Here is a 12,632-nt window from a genome sequence, read left to right on the forward strand (position 1 = left end):
ACCCGGCTCCCCGCCATCCCTCCGTGCCGACACCGGCAGTCGCCGCCGAGCCGAGCCGCACCCGGCCCCATCCCGCCGCTCACCCAGAAGGGCTCGGAAGCGTCCGCGCTGCAGAAGCTCTCGATCCCCATGGAGCGCGGCGAGGCGACCGCGGGCTCCCGCGGCAGAGCTTTCCCGTCCTCAGCTCTCCGGCCCAGCAGCGGCGGGCGGGGCCGGGCTGGCAGCGGCAGCTCGGAGCCCTGATTGGCTCCGCGTCACGGGGATGCCGAGCCCGGGCCGCCGCCGCCGCCGCCCGCGCTGCGCGGCCCCGCCTGGGCGGGCAGGGCCGGCCGATCAGCGCCGCGTGCGGCACCGCGGGTGCGTCCGCAACGCCGGCCTGGGGCCACCAACGCCTCCGCATCAGGGCGGGCGACGGGCCCAGGAGCCTCGGCCAGAGCCCGAGGCGTGCCTTTGTCCAGCGCAGAAATGCCCCGCGCCCCCGGCAGCGTAGCCGGGGCGGAATCGCTGCCCCTGGAGCACCGCGGGCGCGCCCGCCTGCCCGGGTCAGCCTCCGGGGCCCTGCGCCTCGCACCCGCACCGCACCTGCCCGTCGAGCTGGGCCGGAGCCAGCGGTGGGCATGACGGTATCGCCCTCTCCGAGGCACTGCTCCGGCCCCTGGGAACAGCGTCCCCACGTGTCCCCCGGGGAGAGGCACCGCAGTGCCCCGCTGGCACCCGGGCCCCGCAGGGTCCTAGGGGAAGGCCCCAGGGAAAGCCTAATCTCACCTTCAAATAGCTCACTTTTCAGCGTGAACCAGCTGTACTGGTTTCAATACCCTTAACTAGTTCAAGTTGACTAGCACGAACAGAACCAAAGCAACTTCATCCACAACCAGGTTTGTATCAAAGTACGCAGTAGTTGAGCTGACTGCACAGCCCTGTGGTTGCATTGGGTTGTGTCTCACGGTGTCTTCCCATCCTATTTAAAATGCACCAGTTAAATCCGCAGTCAGCTCGCCTGTACCAGAATAGACCAGCTAGAGTATGGTGGTACATATGTAGGAATGGCATCACATGCTGCAGGAAATAGCAGGGTGGTTACATAGTACTCACAGTCCACAGTAACATCTGAAATCTTTAATCACACAAACCTCAGTTTAAAATGTTCTTGTCCATCCAGAGCAATCATGGTAGCAGACAAAATTGTTAAAAAGAGACAGGTCTTGATTCTTTAACGTGTAACTTAAAAGCAGGTATCGCACACACAAAAAATATATCACAGACTGCTTCTTTATTCACCTGCCCTTCCAAGGCTGCAGTTTCAGAGCTGCACTAGTGGTGGCCAGACCGTCCATCTGACTGCAATATTTCTGGTCTGTCCCCCTGGATCCCACATTCTCAGGGTGTCAGGTCGAAGAGCAGCAGCAGCAGCTGAGTCCAGCCCGCCCAGCTCCCGTCTGCACTGATGAACGGAGCAGAATCATCACAGAAAGATCAAACCACACATGTTGGGTGTCAGAAGCCCTATGAGTTTGTCAGTTTAACCCATACCTGAATTCATATCATATTAAAATCTTTATAGTATTGCAAGAGAACAGCTAAACGTTCAAGTATGATTCCTTTTATTTTTATATGTAAAAGACAGTAAATAAGCATGAAGAGTGTCTACAAAGATACATTTTTTTACCCACATATGTTTACTGTAAACTAAAAGACTAACAAAATTTAAGTTTCACATTCCAAATACTTTTCTTTCAGCCCAGACTGTCTCAATGTCACCAGTCATCATGTCAATGATGTTTCTCCTCAAAAAATTATTCTTGGATTTCCACCTCAAACTAGTTCTCTTCCAATTAATTCTATTTCCTTGTAAACCAAAACACAGTCAAAATACAGATTAAATAATTAATGTGAGAGGAAGCCAAAGAGTTCAGAAGAAAAATCTAATAGATTCAAAATATTTTTTATGGAGGAGAAAAACTAGAGCTGACATGAGGCCAAACTTGCAGAAATACAGAATCAAATCTCAGAGTACCTGAAAGTCACTGAATGTGGATTTCACAAACCACTGTTGTAACAGCATCTTTTAAAACACAGATTAATACAACAAATAGAAACTGAAATCTTGTCTGAAAAGGAGATTCCCTTGCAAGCAGAAAAAAGAACTACACAAAATTCTATATGATTTTTTTTTTTTTTTTAGAATACAAATTGAAGCAGGACACAAAACTGAAGTCGTGTGGAAAACTGCAACACTCACTTTATTAAGGGGAAATCAGGTGTGATGGAAGAGTGACTCACAAGACAATGGAGAAGTTTGGAAGGATGCAGAGAAACATGTTTAGACTGTGAAAATGCCGTGACATTAAACATAAGCAGCTGTTTGTCCCTGGAGTCGCCCTGGGGATCCAGAAAGCGGACTCAGGGTGGCCAGGGGGCAAGCACTGCTCTGACTCGCTGTCAGCGACTGCTGGCCTAAGAAAACACATTGACTTCACCACCACTTCTGATTTTCCTAAATTTTATTTATTGACCTCTACCAGAGAGGCTTTGGAAGACTGTCATATAAATATTTGCTTTGAGAGGAAATGTAAAAACAAACAAAACAAAACAGTCCTAACGAGCTCCCCAACCCCCACACGTAAGCCTTGTCTTAGCCTTTACTGCCTAAGACAACTCACATTTTCCTTCAAGCCCCAGCAGACAACAGCAAATCCAGTTCGTTCACCCACACCGGCTGCATTTCCTTTGGGAAATACTTCATACATTGATAGAATAAACATTCTTGACTCATCCCAGCAACACGGAGCACACACACAAGCCTGCAGACACGCCAGGGATCCTCAGGCTTGCAAAACACCCCGTATACAGTTACATTTTGGCAAGTCCTTTTCATTAGAAGCTCAGCTTCGGCGAGTACTTTTAATCAACAGTACATCTGTCAGGGACTCGGTGCAGAACTCCCCCGCTGCACACATGGAAGAAATTCTCGCTCATTTTCCATGCTTCCTTCACCGATTTATGCCAACCTCTGAAATTACAGAAGGAGAAAGCGTGGCACCCCTGACACCCCGCCCAGCTGACGGGGCTGGACACCAGGACACCGAGCTGTAGCTCCACCGGCAGCGCGGAGGCGCTGCTGATGCTGGTTATTCTATGCCGGCACGACCCGGCCCGCAGGCCGCTGGCAGCAGAGGGATCCCCCGGGCCTCCGCTCCCTGAGGGGCCGGGCGGGAGCCGCGCTGTCCCCTCGGGGAGCTCCCGGCCCCGCGCTGTTCCCGCAGGGAGCTCCCGCCGCCCGGCCCCGCGCTGTTCCCGCAGGGAGCTCCCGGCCCCGCTGTGTTCCCTCAGGGAGCTCCTGCCCCGCCCCACTCTGTCCCCTCAGGGATCTCTCGGCCCCGCTCTGCTCCCTCACGGAGCTCCCGCCGCCCGGCCCCGCGCCTGCGCACTGCGTGCGGCGCCATTCGGGTCCTGGCGCGGCCATGGCGACGGTGGCGGAGCTCAAAGCAGGTCGGGGCCGGGACTGCAGCCGGGTCGGGGATGTCTCGGGCCGCCGGGAGGGCAGGAGCGCGGATCGGCCTTTCGTAGTCACCTGGATGGGTCTCAGAGCTGCCGCGGGCGCTACTGGGGGCCCCCGTCCTCTGGCGCTGGCCCCCGTCATGTACAGCGGGCTGTATACTTCAGTATATTTCAGTATTGGTGCAGTAACATCCTATTTCTTAAGTTGCCAGAATGTATGCTTGCGACTAAAAAAAAAAAACAAAATTGTATTTGTGACTTTTCTGAAGGCTGAGTTTTATCTGGGACGTGCCTGGCCTGGTGGGTCCTGGCACGTGCACAGGTGACGATACCTTATCGCTGTGGCACTGGCACACGCCAGAGCTCTGTTTGTATCGGGGCTAATTAATGCTGCTGCTGCTGCTGCTTGAATGCATTTGGCTTAAAATTAACGCGCCTTTTTATGCTGGTAGTTCTAAAGGACACACTGGAAAAAAGAGGAGCTCTTGCCCAAATCAAAGCGAGGATCAGAGCTGAGGTGTTCAATGCCCTGGACGACCAGAGCGAGCCGCGGCCCACGCTGTCCCGGGAGAACCTCCTGATCAATGAGCTCATTCGGGAATACCTGGAGTACAACAAGTATAAATACTCAGCATCTGTGCTGACCGCAGGTATTGGCCATGAATTTGTGTCATTGCTGCAATAGTAATCAGTGATTGGTTGGTTGAATAATTCCATTGATATTATGGAATCAGTAAGTGTGACAAGCTGCATAATCTTGTCTTTAACAGGGTACAGACAACCTCTCCACAGCTCTACTTGCAGCATTAAGCCAAATCACTCCATTAGTTTTCAAGAAAACTTACTCTCTTCTCTTTTACCCTTGAGGTAAATTGTTTGACACAGTAGTTGATGCAAGGGCAAGAAAACTTGATAACAGCCTGCAAACTCAAATTTCTTGACATGCCTGAGAGTAGTATAGAGAAAGAGTTGTTTGCCTGATTAATTAATCTTTTCTTAGATTCTTTAATATTTTTCTTAGATTCTTTAAAAGTGAAGATAAAAAACTGTAATATGCTATTGTAAATTATACCTTGGTATAATTTGTTATATTCATACCTTGGTCTGAATCACTAATGCTTAAGTGAGTTCCCTGAATTACAATACACTATTAGTTATAATAGTATTAGTTATAATAGTCTATAAGGAAGGTGTGTGCTCTCATGATCTTTTGAAGTCTTCCATTAATTGGTGACATTTTTCTTACTGGTCTTAAGATTCAGGGATTTTGTTTTCCAGAATCCGGCCAGCCTGAAGTGCCCTTGGATAGACAATTTCTTGCCAAAGAGCTGAATATAGTTGAAGATACAAGTGGAAAATCAGTGTAAGGAAGAATTATGGAATGCACTGTATATTCTGTATGCCACTATATTTTTCTCTTTAGTGTAATTATAAATCACATATAGATGTTCTCACCAGTTAAAATGTGGCTGATCCCACGCATGTTCTCAAATGCTGGATTCAGCTTCAGGATGCCAAACGTGGGGCCGTGTTCAGACATACTCCAAAGTAGCACTGCATTCTGCCAACACTGTGGCATTCTCCAGAGAGCGCCCTTGTGCACCAAAACACAACTCTCTTACCAGTACAGTCTACAGAAAGCAGATCTGCTCTTTGCATATCTGTGAGTTGCTGTGTGAAGCAACAGAAAGACTAATGTGAGATTAGATATAGAATCAGAGTGCTGCAATAAAACTGCATTAATGACCTGAGGCTGAAGCAGGTTCAGACACGTTCAGCATTCTCTGTGCTTGTGCTGCCTGAACCCGTCAGTGCTTAGGAAGAGCCAAGTTTGAGATGTGCCATGGTGGACTGGCCCTCCAAAGTCTGATCTGTTGTGAGTGTTTGGATCCTTCTGATGCATGGGTAAGAATGTGGATCTGTCCTCCTGTGCTGAACACACTTCAGTTCTTCACCTGCCAGTGGAGCTGAAGTTCAGTGGGGAATGTCTCTTAGTCTGAGCTTTTTAGGGCAGTGTTGGTGCTCAGGGGGAGCTTAGGTCTGTGCTTATTTATGTAATGGTACTTGGATATGTTTTAAGTCATTAAAGGCATATGTACATATTTTAGAAGTAAATATTAAGATCTAAGAAGTCCTGGGGAAGGGTGTATTTTTAATGCCCAGTATTTCATAGACTTTACAGACTACCTTTGAATTTCTCCCTTAAGCAGACCTCTCCTGTATGGAATTCTCTCTCATTTCTTACATGGTGGTAAAGAAGAAAGTACCCAGAATATCCTTCCAAAAGTGTCCTTGCTGAACTATCCAAAGCAGAACCTTGGCAAACCACTTGCTGAGAGAAATCAAAAAGGTGTGTGCAATGTTACTTTTGCAGAACTTTTATCTATGACCAGATTTCCTAGACCATGGATATGTTTATAGTAGCATAACCATGCAGCTGGACACTGTGTACCTCCTCCTCTGTGCAAGGAGTGCTTTCATCTGTCACCAAATGCCTTTTCCCTAAAAGTTCAGCTGGCCAAATTGTACTCCCTTATATTATTACAAACCTGAAAAGGGTCAGCTAGAGACAGTCTCACTATACTGGGAATTCAATACAATATTTTAACCTAAATTCTCAATAAAATATATTAAATAGCAGGCATATCTCTGTTTCTTATCTGGTCTAACCTAATTTCTCTATAGAAAGTTCTTAACTCTTCAGCTGTCAGTTCTTTCCATGGGCATAAACCTTTTCTGAGAACATAATTCAGATCCTATTTGCCACAAAAGCTTAAGCCCAAAGTTCATTGCTCTACAGTAAACACTGCTAAGTCTCACTTGCCTTTTCTGGTCTGCTTTTGGACTGGTTACAATTAATACCACCTAAGCTAGAGAATGAAAAGCTTCATTGGCCCAGCTTTTTCCTTCAAAGAGACTGCTTGGCATATTGCTTCATTTTTTACTGTGCAAATTTATTACTCTCCTGTTAATACTGTGAACTGTTTGGTTTGTATCTAAAAATTTCAAAAGTTTGAAGCCTACTGACATCTAAAAAGGGTGAGAAGTACTAACAGATTTTTAACAGCTAATTCATTGAGACAATGATGTTTTTCTTCTGCCAGAAGAGGGGGCTGAAGAAACAAAATTTCCCTACCAAAACTACTATAAAGTACGTCTTTGTTAGAAAACAATTATTCCTATCAGAAATTCTTATTTTTAAAACAAACTGAGTGTATAGGAGAATTGTTTTTAAAGTAACTTTTGTTTCTGCTGACTTTGCAGGGTCACCCTGCCATGTTGACTCCCAATATAACTTCACATGGAGATTTAATTGGTTACTGTTAGTTACAGAACTCAGGATCAATCATAAGACACAACAGCACATTGCTATTTTAGAACTAAACAAAACATAAAAGTTTTAAGGCTTTGACCCTTTAAGTAAATATATTCTGAAATTACTTTCTGCATGTATTTGAGGAGTATGTTGGTAGAGACCTAAAGGCAGTGGGTTTAAAATACTAATTATCCTGCTCTTTTCATTAGGCTGCATATTCAGGTAATCAAGTCATCATAACTCAACCTGCCAAGTCTTTATTAACATCCAGCTTGCTTTTCACTTAAGAAGTTATCTTGTTTATTTAGATGTATGAGTATCCCAGAAGACTGGGAATCCTGAGAAAAGGTGTGAAATGTGGTGTTTCTTTACCTCATTCGTACAGCTGAGTTGGAAGTTGTCTGAAATCTACTCTCAGTAATATAAAGCTTTTATCTCCTACAGCTGCATGGAAACATTTATCTATAAAATTTCCTAAATTCCCTATGATGATATTGTGCATCAAAGTTGGTAATAGTAGAAGATAACAGGCCTTGGAGCTCCAGATACATGAGAGTATTTTTGTCTGTGTTTCATTTTCAGACAGAATTCCAGAACCAGGAAGGATGGCTGGCACAAGCATCGAAGAGCCTCTTATTTTACAAAGTACAAGGAGATGATATCTTTCATTTTCTAATTTCTCATTTCAAGGTCTGTCAGATTTAATTTAGGACATTCTTAATTTCATACATTTCTCCAATAAATCCAGTGGGACCATTTTAGCTTGTAAGATCTACTCATGAGACAGGATGACAAGGTCATGCTTACTGTCAATTTAAAAATGTTAGCAAAGCTCTTTTCCCCAGTGCTGATAGAAGGAAGACTGTATAGGGACTCACATTAGTGAATCCTGTGTCTAGAATTGCACCTGAATATACTGAGTTTATCCAAGAAATTTTTATATAATAACTTATAATGTTTACATTTATATCTTGGTGTGTTTTTTCCTGTGTTTCTGAATAAAATTTTTCAATTTTATTCTGTGTGGTATTTTGAGAGTGTTCAAACTAAATATTTTAATCATTCTTTTTAAAAAGAAGCTGCAACTTTCAGATAAGTAAGGAAAAGAAATCCTAATAGAAAAATTGAAGTGATTTAGAGGGATAGTTGTTTTTAATTCTCCAGAAATGGGGACTATATTTATCTTCATTCCAGCAAACAAACAAGGGTAAGTTTTTTCCATCTGGAGTCGCTATAAATTGTGCAGTGTAACACTGGGTATATGGGAGGCAAAGGAACTTCTGGGGTTTTTTCCCAAACAGCATGAAACTCTAAGTCAGGCAAAGCTAAAAATAAAGTTGATAGTAGATTACTGATTCCCAGAACTCTTTTTTAGCTGAGGTATTTACATGTTTTGAAATGGTAATTTATTTTAAAAGCCAAACTTGCAGGGATACATAAAAAATAACATCTATTTTTTTCTCTTCTCATTTTAACAAAATGCATAAATTTGAAATATATCCAGTGGTACTGAAAGGAGTTTTGTATAAATAAATCTCTAGAGTCAGGGTCCTTAAAAACCTTTATTGTTAGATAAATGGTACCCTGGAGGGGGGGAAGAGAGGAGGAGAACCTGCAGTTTGTGAAGGACCCCAAGATGTGAATTTCACACTGTGAAATGTTGCCTTTATCTTGATTTGACCCAGTTAGCACTGCAGGGATACTTTCTATTTCTCCCAGCAGCCTGTACTCTGATGTGGGATTGCAGAGAGGCTGCAGTTCCATCTGAGCCTCAGCAGTGAGCTCATCTCCTCCGTGTGACTGGCAGTGCTGGCAGCTCCTCCTTGGCTGATTTGTGAGTGCCTCAGGAGTGCTGCCAGGAGGGGAGGACGTGTGTTTGCAAATAAACCTCAATCAAATCCATCTGTAAGTCCCCTGCAGCAGTGGCAGCTGACCACTGGATCAGGCAAGGCAATCTCTGTGTGCTCTGTGCTCACACCTCTGTCACTTTCAGCTGCTGGGCTGAAGAGCCATCCCTGAATTTTTCATTTGATTTTCTGGAAGTTCAGTGCTAGACTTGTGTTTTTCCATGAAGCAGTGGATCAAATTTTTATGTGTATTTGGATTCTGAATTGTCTTTTCAAGGGCAAAGAAAAAGGCTCTGAAAACACAAAAGCTCAAACCTTCTCTGCTATGCAAATGTTTCAGTGTAAGCAAAGCCTCTGCTTCTGCTTTCTGTCTTCCCACCATAGATCATTCAGATGCTGCCCAGGTGCCGTGGAGCTCCCTGGGAAATTTTTGGTGGTAGAAATTAAAAAAAAAATTGCCCAGGCTGAAGAAGACAAAGGGATGTTTGGTACCTGTCCTTTCCCAAGCACACAGCTCAGCAGGCTCCTCTCTCTCCACAGTCAGGAAAGCAGAGGCTGCTACGAGGGCATCCTTCACTGAGCTTTGAGGTAAAGATCACAGAATCACAGAATTTCTAGGTTGGAAGAGACCTTTAAGATCATTGAGTCCAACCCATGTTCTAACACCTCAGCTAGATCATGGCACCAAGTGCCACATCCAGTCTTTTTTTAAACACATCAAGGGATGGTGGCTCCACCACCTCCCTGGGTAGATGATTCCAGTATTGACCACTCCTTCTGTGAGAAACTTCCTCCTTAATTCTAGTCTGTATCTCCCTTGGCACAGCTTGAGACTGTGTCCTCTTGTTCTGTCTGTTGTTGCCCAGAGAAACAAGATATATGTCTGAAATCCAAGACAAAATGCATTTGAAACAAAGGGAATCTTTGGACTGTTCTCTCTGGGGATTCACCCATTGTACAGACAATGTGTTGGACAGTGGGTGAATTTGGTCTGTTTGCTCTGGGTGTAACTTGAATTTCATCTAATCCTCCAATACCCTCACAGCCCACATCTGGGGGTTAGAAACAATCTCTTGTTTCAAAGTATAATCATTGTACAAGCAAACTAAAGGCAAATTAAAATGTATTTCCAGTGATGTTTATTTACAACAAAGCTTTGAAATATGTCTATGAAAATATGCTGGTCTAATAATATTATTAATCATCTAGCATTTATCTTGTCAGTACTTGAAATATGAGAGTATCTTTCAAGATGCTGACATACAGCAAGTCCTCTGCCTGCCTGCCTTGTTACTGGGTGAAAAGGAATTGCAAAGTCTTTCCCACATGGATGCACTTAGCATTCCATAAAATTTTAAGGTGAGATCAATATTTAGATCAAAATATTTCACAGTCCTAGAGTCACAGGTTCAGGTTTTAGAAGAAATTGCCACCTAGGTGAGCATACACAAAAATTATTTTCTTAACTTCAAAATTTGCATAATTACAGCCTGGGATGTCTTGTATTAACTGTCCTTGTTCTTTCTACTGACAACAGAAAATGAAAAAAAAAAGATACAAGCATGAAGAAGTTTAGGGTCTTTAAATAGCAAAATGCATTTCTGAGTTTTGTTGGAGATTGAACATTAACCAAGAGCGTTATGGAGGGAATGCCATTAAAAGAGGCTGTTTGTTGTCTAAGCACATTATCACAAGTGAAGGTGACAAGGAGCCAGTGAAGTCTGGTGTGGATATCAGATCTGGAAAGCACTTTGGAAGAACTTAACCCACATGATTTAAAAATAAAAAATTCTTCAAGACCAAATTTTTGCTCTCCCCTCGAAGGAGAGCAAACTGTGTCTCTTGACTGCAGGGCAACCGAGCTGTTTCAGAGGTTTTAGTTTCTGTCCTGCACAGAGGAGATTTTTTTGAAGCTTTATCAGCTCCCCCTGAGGAGTCAGTTACATTTTCCTTCCTGAGCACCCTCATGTCAGGCTCCCGATCTCGGTGTCACTGGATCAGTTTTCCGGAGGACTGATTAGCCTTGGGTAATCACCTTTAGGAAAAGAAACCCCAAAAGGTTTGTTCACACTTGCAAACACACCCTTTCAGCAGCAGCTGATTCTGACCTGCTCTGTGCACTTCACACACTTCACCTGACACCTGCAGCAGCGAGAAGCACAAACACCAAGCAGTTGGTGAGTGTGTTCCCTCATCAGGCTGTTCTCAAGACTGATTGTCCTGGCTTGGACACAAACTGTCCCTCCTGTTGCAAGGGCACAGCTTGACACAAGGGGTAATCCACCAGTACAATTACCTGTTCTAATTACATTTGTCATCTTAGAGAAACGTAGTTGGTAAAACTTGAGTAAAAACATTTTTAAACAAAACAAAAATTGCTTACCTGATGCTTTATTTAACAAACTAACATCACCATCTGTGCTTTTCTTTTTTCCCCTCTCTTGTGTTCAGGTTACATCATGGTAAGGCAGCTAAAAGTTCCCTTCTTTCCTTCTTGGGTCCTCTTTCCTTTCCCCCACATATAATATTTACAGTGCAAATTCAGTAAGGAGATATTTAAGGGTAGGCTGCTTAATACTTCATTTTTTTTTTCTAGAAAAGTAATTAAAACAAATAAATCAATAAATCAAGGGGTTTAAACAAAGCTTATTTTCTTGTCACAAACTCATCATCGTCTGGAAATCCACAGCTTTCATTTTGAGGCAACTTTGGTTTAAAGCAACCACCACAACTTTCAGGAACCCCCAAGCAGGCTGTCAGGTTAGTATATTCTTACATTAGCTTTTAAGTGAAGGGTGGAAGCCATGCTTATACTCATCAATTCCTACCCCACATGGTTTGAGAGTGAAACTCTTTCAGTCCCAGCAGTAAGCAGTAATATTTTTTTGGACTTTCCAGCTCCGTTTAATGTCACATCATATATCACCCTCCAGCACTGCTGCTGTTCAGCTCCCTCCTCGGGCAGCAAGCCTGCGTGTGCAGGGGTTTGCAGACCAGCCAGAATAATTTCCACTCCTTTTTAAGCTACTATTATAATGTGTCTGCTTTTGTGAAACAGCTGCATGTGTTTAAAAGGAACTTCTTAGAATAACTTTGATGAATGTTAAAATGATCATACTTTTCAGAGGATTCCCTTGCATTTCATTGTGTTTCTAATTAAAAGCTAAGTTTGCAATCAAGAAACTGCAGGGGAAAAAAGTAAGATAGGAAGAACTACCCTGCCCTGTGAGGAACATTCGGCTAAGAAGGACAAGTTTCTTGGATTTATGTGATGGTGATCATTTCCCTGGCTTTGCTCCAGCAAAGTCACACATGCACAGGTCTGATATGGCGCTGCTGGGTCCTGGAAGGCTCTGCATGGCTCTGTGGCAGCCCCACACCTCTGCAGACACCAGCCCTTCCTCTGGCAGGACAGTCTGTGACCTCTGGGACTGTGTCACTGCCCTGGCAAATCTGGTCTTCTCCAGCTGAGGCCCAAACTTGGCCCTGCCTCTGAAATGTTGCAGAGCAGAAACCCCAGGGCTCTTTCCCTCTCTCCTCTTTGTCCAAATCTTTTCACCACTGGCCAGAACTAGAAGAAGGGGCGACAGGTCTATCACACCTGCAAGTTCCTGACCCAGTGACAGCAGAGGTTTTCAGCCCAGCCTCCCCTCATAGGTATTTTTTTAAGATGATGAGACCAATATGAGTGCCATCCATCTTCCCCAGGAGGGTTTATTTTCCAGAGAAGACAGAGCTGTTGATGTTAAGAGAAATAATTTCACTCAGGCCTGTGCTCTGATCCTTTGGGTATACACCATATTTAGTCTGTTGCTGAGAGGGGGTTGTTTCGGTATTTTGTATTTGGCACGTTGATGGGAATTCCTAGAGGATCCTAGCTTTCCCTTTTTGGGATATCTCCATCCACAGGTCCTACTGCACAAGGCTGTTGGCTACTAGGGGAGGAAGGAGGGGGGACAGCTGGGACTGAA

The 12,632-nt window shown here is 44.3% G+C and overlaps 2 protein-coding genes across 3 annotated transcripts in view; one reads left to right on the forward strand and one right to left on the reverse strand.

Moving 5' to 3' along the window:
• Positions 1–400, reverse strand: part of LOC118692504 (multidrug resistance-associated protein 1) — a 46,175-nt gene extending 45,775 nt beyond the window's left edge. Inside the window, 4 exon segments of the mRNA XM_036392376.2 lie at positions 84–199; positions 202–313; positions 315–376; positions 379–400. Coding sequence (XP_036248269.2) covers positions 84–199; positions 202–313; positions 315–376; positions 379–400 — 312 coding nt within the window.
• A 3,042-nt stretch (positions 401–3,442) lies between these two features.
• CEP20 (centrosomal protein 20) lies at positions 3,443–7,831 on the forward strand. 2 transcript variants are annotated; one of them, XM_036392837.1, is made up of 5 exons: positions 3,443–3,489; positions 3,951–4,148; positions 4,777–4,861; positions 5,706–5,848; positions 7,397–7,831. In XM_036392837.1, exons 1-5 carry the CDS (start codon positions 3,462–3,464, stop codon positions 7,471–7,473), a joined length of 531 nt encoding a protein of 176 aa, XP_036248730.1. In that variant the 5' UTR covers positions 3,443–3,461; the 3' UTR covers positions 7,474–7,831. The 2 variants fall into 2 exon arrangements, with proteins under 2 accessions (XP_036248730.1, XP_036248731.1); XM_036392838.1 differs by having other exon boundaries at positions 5,709–5,848.
• Positions 7,832–12,632: the final 4,801 nt, after the last annotated feature.

The sequence above is a fragment of the Molothrus ater genome, chromosome 16 (assembly GCF_012460135.2).
Source record: "Molothrus ater isolate BHLD 08-10-18 breed brown headed cowbird chromosome 16, BPBGC_Mater_1.1, whole genome shotgun sequence".
NCBI lineage: Eukaryota > Metazoa > Chordata > Aves > Passeriformes > Icteridae > Molothrus > Molothrus ater.

Excerpts from the sequence above, each read along its gene's own strand:
- CEP20 (XM_036392837.1), top strand. The coding sequence starts at position 3,462 with ATGGCGACGGTGGCGGAGCTCAAAGCAG. Across the intron at positions 4,149-4,776 it reads AGCATCTGTGCTGACCGCAG|AATCCGGCCAGCCTGAAGTG; the intron begins GTATTGGCCATG and ends TTTGTTTTCCAG. Across the intron at positions 4,862-5,705 it reads GATACAAGTGGAAAATCAGT|CAGACCTCTCCTGTATGGAA; the intron begins GTAAGGAAGAAT and ends TTCTCCCTTAAG.